A 12,469-nucleotide genomic window follows, 5' to 3' on the forward strand; every position below is an offset into this window, starting at 1 on the left:
ACTTTAGAAAAATTAAGGGAGAATGACTTAGTAGTTACTGACTTAACAGAAATTTCCAACATTATGAACGATTATCTTCATTCCGTGTTTTCTTCAAAAGATACTACAACTCTCGAACTTGTTCCATCCTTGCCTGATTCGGATTTTATCAGCTTTGAGGGTGTGTTGTCACTGTTACTTGGCGTAAAAGAAAAATCCTCTGGTGGCCCTGACGGCATACCGAATTCTTTCTTGCGTCGATACGCTGAACCAATATCGCATATTTTAACCACTGTTTTCTCTGAATCACTCAAAACGGCAACGTTACCAGATGACTGGCGTCTCGACAGGGTTGTAGCTGTGCATAAGAAAGGTGATCGCCTGCTGAAGGAAAACTACCGCCCAATTTCCCTAACGTCTACATGCTGCAAGGTACTTGAACACATTATTGCTCACTTTATTACCGATTTTCTTGAAAATAATAACCTGTTGTCTCCAGCTCAGCATGGTTTTCGGAAAAAATTATCAACGTGCACGCAGCTAGTTGCAACAGTTCATGATATCGCACAAATACTTGATTTTTCAGGCCAGGTTGATTTAATTTTTTTAGACTTTAGCAAGGCATTTGACCGCGTTCCCCATGGCAAACTTCTCATAAAGCTCCGAAACCTGAATGTTCCATCTTTCATCATAAGTTGGATAGAGGCTTATCTTTCAAACCGCGCTCAGTACGTTGATGTGGGGGGACATATTTCTAACACGTTACCGGTATTATCAGGTGTCCCACAGGAAAGTGTTTTAGGGCCGATTCTTTTTCTTATATACATAAATGATATAGCTGACATGGTTGAGTCTGACATTAGTATCCGATTGTTCGCTGACGACTGCGTAGTATATAAAAAAGTGACATGCCAACAAGATCAGGTTGATCTAAGTCTTGCATTAACACAAGTTAGTGAGTGGTGTACTCGGTCGTCAATGACATTAAACTCTGACAAAACGGTACTCCTACGTGTGACAAGAAAAAAACAGCCATTCACGTTTACCTACAACGTCCAAGGAACACCAGTACGTGAAGTAAATGAATATAAATACCTAGGAGTAACCATTACAAACACACTTTCTTGGTCCGCACATATAACAAATGTCTCCGCATCAGCTTCTCGTAAGCTTGGTTTTCTGAGGCACAAACTGAAAAAAGCCCCTCCGAAATTAAAAATGCTCGCGTACAAAGCGTATATTTTGCCTAAACTTGAATATGCATCAGTGGTTTGGGACCCTTTCTACAAAAAAGACATTCAAAAACTTGAAATGGTTCAAAGACGCGCTGTACGTTTTATTTTTTCTAAGTTTAAATCATCTGATTCTCCGACAAAATTAATGAAAGACAACGATATTCCTGTGCTTGAAGATCGCCGCAGAATCGCACGCCTGAAATTCTTGCATTCTATTTATAATGGTAAGCTGAATATTCCTGCCCATAAATACATACAACCATTCTCTCCTCGCGCATCTAGGCATCGTCATATGCATAACCTTCTCCCATACACCACGCGGACTAACACCTTTAAAAATTCTTTCTTTCCCCGAAGAATTATTCAGTGGAATAGCTTACCACCTGATGTCATTTCATCTGATGACTTCGAGAAAGCGTTGCTCGGAGCATCTCAACCGTGACATAAGCGCATCTTCTCTGTACTGCTAGTGCTTAATATAATGTTTATACTCTGTATTCATGCAATATCACTTTTTCGGATTGTTGGTGCTCAGTACTTGTAATAGTTGACGCGTTTCCATGTGTATAAATTTGTCTGTACGTATGTGTATATTCTTTTTTTTGTGTGCTTTAAGACATCACTCCATTTTCGCCATTATTTATTATTTATTTTTATATGGTCTGTTATATTTTTTCTTAAATTCATTGTATCATCCATTTTGTATTCTTGCAAATTTGATTATTCCTTTAATTTTTTTCTCGATGTTTGCATATTTGTTTATTGTAATGTTCCCCACCTGCTTGGTCTTCAGTGACCGCAGTATTTTCTAAATAAAAATGAATAAATAAATGTTTTTACATATTTTCTTGGAACATCAAAGGGCCCTGCGAGTGTTATTGAGCATGCATGTTCAAACACGATGCGAGAGATTGCCGCCGCCAGACAGCGCCGCCGCGTGCAATGCGAGCCATGTATTATTACCTTACTGTATGCAGCAAGCAGCCCACAACCTTGCATAACAGATCGCTTTCAATCTCAGTTTACAAATATGCCCAATGCAAAATGCGACTCTTTGGTTGTTCAGCTTTACCCTTAAAACCTTGAACTGTGTACATATATAAGATGAAACGACTAGTTGAATCGTGACAGGGGTGCTATGCAGAATGGCCCGAGCTTCTCGGGCAGACGAGTTTGCTCCGAACTCGCTCTGCGGTGGCCATGGCATGAAGACAGCGCGAAGCGCGTGATGGCAGCGTTGATGAAAATGGCTACAGGAACGCTCGTGGCGTTCGGAACGACTCTGGGACATTAGCGGCGCTTATCAAAGATATGCCGCGTGCGAACACTTTAGCGCCTCCACTCAGTCAACATGCCGATTGATATGTGGGGTTTAACGTCCCAAAAACCACCATATGATTGTGAAAGATGCCGTAGTGGAGGGCTCCGGAAATTTCGACCGCCTGGGCTCTTTAACGTGCAGCCGAATCTGAGCACATGTGTCTACAGCATTTCCGCCTCCATCAGAAATGCAGCCGTCGCAACTGGGACTCGATCCCGCGGCCAGCGGATCAAGTTTGATTGTCGCGCTGTTCTTTAGCCAAGCGCGTCCCCCAGGCATGTTTGTGGGCGTATGTCCTCTTTCAGACAGGAATTCGTTCCACCTAGAGCATGGAAGATTCCATTATCGAAGGCAGAGGGTGCTCATGCAGAACTCTCGTGCTGCTCGCTTCGCTTCTTTCAAATATTGCAGATTAATATAAGGACAGGTGGCCACTAGGGGCACTCGCATCATGGCGGCAACGCAGCTGTGGTTGGATACGTCGTGAGCGCGGTGAAATATAATGCGAGACATCGTAGCCACGTGGCGATATCACTTTTACTTGAGCGTGCATGTGTGCATAGTCTGCGATAAAGCTGATAGATTAATCGTGCTGCACGACTTGGCTACTGCTCCTTGGCAAGAGCGAGCGTGGTGGGCGTACCCGATCTGTGCCGTGGGCGTCTGTCAATCAAAGTAATTGACGTGTGAACCTTAATACAAACTCGTTGATTCTTAGAAGGCCTCTGTTCAACTCGTAACTGTGATGGTGCCGGTGTGACTATAAAGCGTTTGATGCGTTGAACGCTAAGCGGCAGCTTCTTTGCATATAAAATAATTTGGTGAGCTTACAGTATACAATAGAGGAGCTTTTGATAACCGATAGCTTCTTGCATCGTTTTAATGTTGGTCGTCTACTCATGTGCATCGTCGTCTTCGAAGTGAAGACCGCATCAGCTCTGTCTTAATTTAGTTGTACTAAATGACTGATGATAACCTACCATTACACTGAGCTTCCTTGTCTTCATAGATAAGGCTTCAAATAAAAATCAATTATCTCAGGCGCTATTAGCGAGGCCATGATCAGTATGGTGCTATTAAACGTAATCCTGATTAGCAAGATCCTACCTGTTATCGTATCAGTAAGGGATAATTACCATGGTTTTACTTAACGTGCTCATGAATATCATCGAGTTAATAAGCATAGTTTTGTGTGCTCATCACCTAGCATGCTTTAGGTAGCATAGTTCTATAGCTTGAAATGCCTTCATCAGCTCGGTTTATAAGATGTGGCGTAATTACCTCGGCCTTACAATGACTTGGCATAATTAGCTTGGTCAAAGCATGTCCTGGCCTAACTAACCAAGTGTATAGTCCAGCCGAAAAATCACAAAATTTCCACGGAGTGAATGGTGATGAGTGGGACGAAGCTTCGGAGGGTTTTATTGGTAAACCGTGAATTGTCTGTCTGTATGTCTGTCCGTCTGTATGTATGTACGTTCGTCCGTTCATCAGTCCATTCACCTCTTCGTCCATCCGTCCGCACATACTGAGCGAGTCACGGAACTATAGGCGATCACGTACCGCGCGCTAAGAGGAACAGACCCGCTGCTTAGGAACTTCGCCCCTGATAGCTAATTAGCCGGCCGCATATGCTCGAGTGCTAGCGGGTGAAGACAACAAAGACGGTGTGCACCGGCCGAGCAGCGCGCCATAATGTACAGGCTTATGATGATTAACACTTGGCCTCGGATTCAGCTGCTTTCGCGATCTTGTAAGGCAATCTGCTGGTACTGATCTTCGAGCCCACAGTTTGCTTATTCTAAAACATACTTATTGCGGGCATCAAAAGCTTCAAAATAAATTTAAGCACTAGGTGTCTCTAAAAATATTATCAGGAAAGTTTCTGACACTTTATTGCATGGGTGCACTTCAGCACTCACCCCGCCGCGGTGGTATATACTCGGCTGCTGACCCGCAGGTCACAGTATCGAATCCCGGCTGCGGCGGCTGCATATTCGATGGAGGCGAAAATGCTGCTAGCCCTTGTGCTTAGATTTGGGTGCACGTTAAAGAACCCAAGGTGGTCGAAACTTCCGGAGCCCTCCACTACGGCGTATCCCATAATGATATGGTGGTTTCGGGACGTTAAACCCCATATATGAATCAATCACTTCAGTACTTAGTGGAACGACAAACGAATGAAAAAAGATGCTTCTGGTTTGAAAACACCGCCCAACTTAGTCGATCGTCCTTGATGCGATGACTAATTCTATCGTAACCAATGAAACGCCTCAGCGCGCTCAGCGGTGTATTTGACTTTTTAGTACTGTTGGCTCGTTCATAAGGGGGTGTCGCCAGAGCTCGGGAAGGTACCGAGTTTCGCCCAACTCGGGCAAAACTCGGCCGATCCTCCACAGCGCCCCAGGCATGATTTTAGATTCACATTCCCAACCGCAGCGTTGAGCAACGCTCGAGGTAAGCGTACGGTTACTGCTGGCGGCACTCCAGTGTGACGGCTGCAGTGTTCTGTGCAGAGGAAACGCGTGTCGGAGTGTTCCTTTGTGGCGCACCGCTACACGCTATTGTATACAGCTTGCGGCCAATCATTTGAGGGCAAGTTCACATGATCCGTGCGACACGTGTGGGGTCAATCCAACAGCTGTTCCGGAAGCCGTAGCATTCAGGGCCGCGTCCTATTAGAGCAGGCCTGGTCGTTGGGAAAGTGTAGCGGAAAAAAAAATATACATGAAATAGAGTGATCTCTGGCTCGTATTTTTCATTGCGTTATGTGCGACCTTTACCGCCTTTCACTGGAGATTCTTTTCCCAAAATTTTCGTCATTAAAGGCAATCGAAGTTAGCTCGATATTAGAGCGAAATTGCTGTAACATATACGAGCACGGCCAGCACCTGGCGAAGCATGAGGATTAAGAAACAGACGGTCAAAGCGAAGGGTCATGCAGTGTGAATATTCGAGCAGGCTGCTGCGTTGCGAGCGCGAGTGTTTCTGCTCTACGAGTTCCCGTGAACACTCGAGTTCTCAAAGCGCTATACGTCGCCTGTCGCAGCAAATCTTGTCAATAAAACAAATGGTTTCGTGTAATTGATTAACTACATTAAATCAATGCTATAACTACTGAGTGGCACAAATGATGAGCACTAACAAATAAAGATGCCAAGAGGATCGTATTAGAAGTAATTGTAGTGTAAATGTGAAGAAAGAAAAGTAAACGAAAAGATAACTTGCCACTGGCAGGATCCAAACGTGCGACCTTCGAATTACACGTCTGATGCTATACGACTGAGCTACGATGGCGGTCTTCCCTTCGTTCACTTTATTGGGTATACATGTGTATGTAAAAGTGGGAGCGTCAGTCGGCGCTGCCTGTTGCCATTGCGGCGAGTGCGGAACACTCTTTTTGCCCGTTGGCGTCACGCATAGCACGTGATCTTATTACGAGCTCGCAGCTGACAAAAAAGAGCAGCCCACATCCCTCCACAGGGGGAACTCTAGTAAATGCGTCGCAGTGAGCTGGGGGTATCGCGCGAATGTTACGTAATTTAGTATGGTTCCGGAATGCTTAATTGTTATTTCGTCTTTACTCTTCTGATTCATTGAACGAAGGAGAAGGGTTGCCTTCAACGAGTGGCGGGACGCTGTGGTTGTGCCCCACTACTGGTTGAAGGTACTGTTGCTCCGCTCCTATCGCATGTACTCGAGTCAAGCAAAGCGTCAGGACAGGCGAAAGCCAAGTCAAGACGCCCGTGACTGAATTCCGAACGCGCGATGCAGTGCCTACCTATAGGGCTGGCCAGCGAATGGTTTTCAAGCGCGAGCAGTCGATTCTTTACTAGCAGACGCTGCCGGCGTGGGCTTTGCGGGGGGAGAGGAGGAGGGGAGTGACGGTGGTGGTGGTGGTAGTGGTTAGAAGATGAGAAAAGGCACCTAATTTCTGCAACCCGGTCGGGAGCACGGCGCAGTGCCTCGACGGCACGAGACGCGAGCATGTGCAGTAGGGATGTGGACGGCGCCGCCGATGCCGGATCCGCGACCTCATGCGACCAAGAAATGCTCCGCATTTAAGATCCCTCTCATACTACCTGATGGCATCTAGTCTGCCAGAGCAAGACTCGCGATGAATGAAGAAAAAGAGTGTAAATTTAAAGACTCTTTTTTAGACACAATAATACAGACTACTAAACGAATTGAATTCAATCGGGAACTCTATGAAACAAAGCGCAAGGTGCTATTAAATGTAGATTGTGCTCGTTTAGTATGGAAGATTTCATTTTTGCTGAACCCCACGTAGAAACGCTTCCTCCGTGTTTTACCGATTAATCACACATCGTATCGTTTGTGCGCAGCTAGTGAAACCGACAGGGAAGCCAAGGAAAACACAGGAACATTAGCCGTGGTTCTTAGCTCTATTGTAATGATTCGAACCTAAATTGAACGAAAGTGAACTGGGCAAAAAATCACCGTTCGTTTTGGCTAGACCCTCACGCACAACCTTCGAAATACGTAATTCGAAGGTTGTGGGTACGGATCCCATCGGCGAAAAAGGCAATTTTTCTTTGACGTTAAATTTTTAAAAATTTAGGTGAGAATCATTACAATACGGATAAGTATCCACAAATAATATGGTTGCGTCGGCTGACCCAATTTCGCGTTGGCTAACCGGCCCCTGCCCCGCCGAACTACGTGGTTTGGTGACCATGTATATAGTGTATTTGTAATACAGTAAATTTCAGCTCAGCCACGAATCTCCGTAAATATCAATATCGGTCGCTCATTTACGCACTTCTACATACGCCTCGAAGAATCCTACATGCGTCTTATTGCATCGCGTAAGATAATGACACCATTTGAATGCCTGAAGGCCACAGCAGAAAAGAAGCTTCTGTAAAGCAGTGTCTGCTTCACGGGACAAGCAACGCAGTACTTTCGATAGGCGCCCTTTATCTGTGCACAAAGTGCTTCCGTCCTGGTCCTGCTTCAACAAACAGAGGTTGGCTCTCGAGAAGCGCTGTGAGTTTTCTCGAAGACGGCGGACTGATCAATTCCTTTTGTAGAGTCGTTAACGTAACTGTTTTTTTAATTCCTGTATGTACCATTACCTCTGCATACTTGGGCCATTTATACTTTATATTTTCATGATTCTTGTTATTGTTTTTTTTTGTTGCGATCGTTTTACATACCTTCAATTTTATCACAGCTGGCCCAATTTTTTATACTTCTTAAACAGAAAAAGGAAAAAGGGTACCATGGTCCAGGCAATAACAGCGTGTGCAGTTATTCATCGATAACTCGATCCCTCTCAGTCCGATATACAAGCGGTAAACAAACTCTGCTATCAACATGACACGCAGCTAAGTCTAGCCACACTGGAGCCCGCCATCCGGGTAGAATTCCCGGCTCTTGACGGCGTAAAACACACGAGATGTTCACCACGGTGGGCACCGGCGCGGGTGGCTGTTCGATTGCACAATATACGCCATTGAATTATGCTGAAATTTAAAGGACAAGCATCTATACCACGAAATGTTTTTTGTTCGTGCGAAATATAGAACATGTTTGTGTAGTGGACAAAACCTTTGCGGACAAAAGGACATCGCCTGTCGTGCTTCTCCAAGCAGCAGGAGCCATGCTTCTAGCAAATCTTGTTAGCTTTATAACCTTTCGGCTACGAAAGCTATTTCGCGCGAGCGCGACATAGCTTTTTTGCCACACACACACACACACACACACACACACACACGCGCACGCACGCACATACACATATACACACAAGCACATGCACACACACACACAGCATGCAGTGCATCGTACTCTTGGTGGGCATCCGAATTATATCATTTATGGCACATTAAACCCTAGATTTTTCTTGCTCGTCATAAACTGGCACAATGTCGTAAGTTGAGTATGTTATGGGAAAGGCTGGTTTGGAAGCTGAAATTTGCTTAGCAGCAAGGCTTGTTTGACTGTTGTCGACTTTTCATTATGTTCATTTACGACGGTGCTGCAGCTTGGGGAATTTTTTGTAATTGAGACTTGTTGCAATTCCTCGCCCTTTTTAGCAGCGTGGTGATGTTTACAAAATTGTTACGTACACAGAAAATGTGCCGTCCACGATTGACCATTGCTACAGGTACCGCCTTTTTATCTGGAGAAACGTTTGCATGAGTGGCGAGCGAACACCAGACGCCGATGCCCTTGCACACGAAGAGCGAACACCAGTCATTACGCGTGTGGGACTATAAAGACCAAGTACAGACAGCTTTTCACTCGTTTTCGTTGTCGATTGTTTGCCGACATACTTAACCAACATTATGTGCGACATCGTGATACAGGCTGACGTCACGATGTTTGCAGATAGGTGCCCCGTTTTCACAAACACATAATTTCTTGCGCAAGAATTGCTCGCAAAGCAAAATTGACCGATCCTATGTGGCGGAATCTGTATGCGGGGAAGTGAAGAAGTTGAATGCAGTGGATGCAAACGGCGACTTCCATTCCACAAGCGCTAGTCGATGTTAGGGTATTTATAGCTCTGTTTGGCGATTGGCTACTTGGGAAGTGGGCGGTCAGCTGATGAAAGGAGCTGGTAGGTTCCTTTTTTTGTGTGTGTGAGGTGTCCATTTTATGAACTGGATCCTTCGCTCAAGCTAAAGCTACCATCACAACTTTCCCGCTCCGATGCGACACTGTTATGCCGCCTTTGGTTGGGTGTTGCATTTACAAAGGTGTACTCCTTTCGCATTGGTATGGCAGACACTCCTACATGCGACTACTGCGGAGCTGAAGAGACCATCGAACACGTCCTGTGCAGCTGTGCTTGCTACGACACACAGTGATGCCAGCTCCGGATGGTTTTGAATCATCTTGACCCCGGACTATTTTGTGTGCAGAAGATACTATGACCTTGGGCATCTGCCTCAGTTGCGCAGAAATCAACTAAAGCACTGCTAATTTACCTAAAGTCAACAAACCTGAGCGACCGCCTGTAGACTGTGTGTGCTCCCCGAGTGTGCTCGTGATTGCGTGTACCTTCTCATCTCTCTGCAACCTCTTTTCTCCCCTTTATCCCTTCCCCAGTGCAGGGTAGCAAACCGGATGTGCGTTTGGTTAACCTCCCTGCCTTTCCTTGCATCTTTATCTCTCTCTCTTTTGTGGAGCCCAGCCATTCCCATTCGCACTCATCTCCAACATCTCTCCCTCTCCCCCCTTTTTTACCTCTGGCCTTTCCCATCAAACCGGCAAACGCACGAAACTATCGCTTCGCCCTGCCGTCTTTAATTCCCTGGGGTTTTCGAAGTTCCACTCCACCCAGTGGTTGGTCCTTACCCTGGGCCAGCTTGCGCGGCGCGCGCTTCACACTCACTCACTCAGTCGTTCCCCCATAGAGCGAGGTAAACGCTCTTCTCGCCCGCTCGACACCCTACCGCCTTCATCAAAGCCAGCAGCGACATCAGGCGCATAGTCGTTTGCGTCCCTCTTCTAAGGAGCTTCGCTCATCGGTTGTATTCATACACGGAGCAACTGCCAGCTTTCTTTTATTACGTCACTCACCTACTCTTAATGAATATTATATTGTATCACATGTTCGCCATTAGGGCTGTGTTGTGTATGAAGTTAAACAGTGTTTTGTGAAATTTGTTGCCAAAGATTTAACGTTCATAATGGCTCGTGTCATTGTAGTAGAGGCCGGCTTCCAGGATGTGACGGGAGCTATTAGACTGTATGGATTGAAAACTGAAGAGGGTGGGAGGTCAGCCTCCCCCCCTCCTTTTAGGCTGCAGCTCTCCTACTGCTCTACATGCGATACATTTGCTCTGATACACAGTATACTGTATATCAGAGCCCAAGCTTCTATCAAGGATAGTTATAGCGCGAGAACAAAACGACGACACAGAGACAAGAAGGAGACGAAGGACGTGTCGTCGTTTTGTTCTCGCGCTATAACTGTCATCATGCCATACCAACTAGCCCAAGCTTCCACACTTCTATAGAGGCTTGGGCAAAGAAACTCTATGCGACACTGCTCACATCGCACGTAACGTTCAGCTATACACCGTTCTGGGCTTGTGAGTCTGGTGAATACCCACCTGGGCGTCCTTGGCCGTCCAGCGCAGCTGCGGGATGGGGAATGCCGGGATGTGCGACACCATGGAGAACGGCTCGCCGCACAGCTGGCCCATCCTGAGCTTGACGTATTGCAGGAAAAAGCCAATGATGGGATAAGGATTGATGCGCGCCAAGGACTGCGCCTCCCTGGAACGCACACACAGGATCGGGTACACGTAGTAGTGGTCGCGTCTCGTTCGGAACTGCACCTTCACGTATATCATCATTTCCTCGGTCTGGTCCGGGAGGCGGTAGCCGTACTGCACCAGTAGATCGGAGTTAATAGGCGTGTGCTCCTATACAGAATGAACTGTTGCGATAAGAAATGATATGCAAGCTGTAGGGAGGAGGAGGAGGAAGGAAATGAAAGGCATTGATGTTAACCAGTCTAGAGCGACCGGTATGCTACCCTACACTGGGGATAGGTATGAAGTAGTTTGAAAGATGGAAACAAAATGAGAGAAAGGAGAGCTCGCACACGCATTGGGTTCACAAATGCTGATGACTTGGAACATAATGACGCACACAAATTGGCGAAAGTCTGAAAAGACGCGGTTTTAGTCCACTGGAGTTGCACTGAATGATGGATACTTCCTTGACTTCTTAAAAATGATGGTGATCGTTAGCCATTCTTCTACTCGAGCGATTACAGTACTGGGCTTAAGGTGTCCAGTACTTTGAGAGCGCTTCCAGCAGACGTTGTCCTCACGTCCAACAAGATCTCCCGTATGACATCCATGAGAGAACGAAGCATAGTTATGACTTTGTCATCTTTCTTATGTGTGTCATCAGTGGTTGGTGAAGACCCCTGAGTGGGCGTGGTCTGCTGACGTTCTATGGTTAGCGGATTACTTGGAAGAATAGGTCATTGGTCTGCAGAGATAGTCCTCTCTGAAGTCTTCTTTGAATTTGTGGTCCTGTTGCGGCTTGACTTAATGGTGCAGCAGTAGAAGTGGCGCTGTCGTTTCGAGCTAGCGCAGTCCCTGAGGTCGAACGATGGCATTGACGCCGCTGCCGACGCCGGACTGTTCCGGCAGCATCCCTGTGGGTCGAATTGGTTGTAACCATTTGCTTAAACACCGTGCACTCCTTCTTGATTAGAGGGCAGTCTTTCCGTGAGGCAGTGTGTGAGCCATTACAGTTACTGCATTTAAGAAATGTGGACTGACATGCATCTTCCGAACGGGGCTCTGTGCACCGGGGGCACTGTAGTGAGTTCGGGCAAAAGCCCTTGACTTGATCTAGGTTAAAGCACTGGTGGCATTGAAGTGGCTTTTGCACAAAAGCCCAAACAGGAATTCGAAAATGTCTGACTTTGACATGGGATGGTGCGCAATCGCCTTTGAAGACCAATTTCACACAGCGTGACTTCCCAAGGCGGTGTACCTGAGTGATGACAGTATCCTCATTTGCCGGTTGGATGAGGGTAGGCAAAACAGGGTCGGGAATCGCAATGTTTACGTCGTATATCAGACCAGCTATGGATGAGTTGTCAATCGGTGTAAAGGGACTCACTTTGATGCCGCCTAGCTCAGTCACTTGCTTTAGTGGTCCAATTGCGCATTCACGTGGAATACGTCTATGGCGAGTGTATTTTTTTCCCGTATTTACTCTGATTTCCTTGATTTCATTAGGTACCACACGTTCCAAAAAAAGCAGAGTGCTTTCCTGTTCAGTAGTTGCAGCTTTCCTGAGGACTCCTCTGGCACAATGATGATGACTTGTGGCCATCGTTCATGCCTTGACTCCATAGTTGCTGTACACGCAGAGGTGGGCGAGGCTGCGTTGACGATCTTTCTCTTCGCCCCGTTGCTCCGGGCAGGAATGA

At 46.4% G+C, this 12,469-nt stretch overlaps 1 protein-coding gene across 1 annotated transcript in view; it reads right to left on the reverse strand.

Moving 5' to 3' along the window:
• Positions 1-12,469, reverse strand: part of LOC142775808 (uncharacterized protein C18orf63-like) — a 54,177-nt gene that overhangs the window by 24,064 nt on the left and 17,644 nt on the right. The window contains exon 6 of the mRNA XM_075877927.1: positions 10,623-10,901. Coding sequence (XP_075734042.1) covers positions 10,623-10,901 — 279 coding nt within the window. The remainder of the gene's footprint in view (positions 1-10,622; positions 10,902-12,469) is intronic.

Source organism: Rhipicephalus microplus, chromosome X (genome assembly GCF_043290135.1).
Source record: "Rhipicephalus microplus isolate Deutch F79 chromosome X, USDA_Rmic, whole genome shotgun sequence".
NCBI lineage: Eukaryota > Metazoa > Arthropoda > Arachnida > Ixodida > Ixodidae > Rhipicephalus > Rhipicephalus microplus.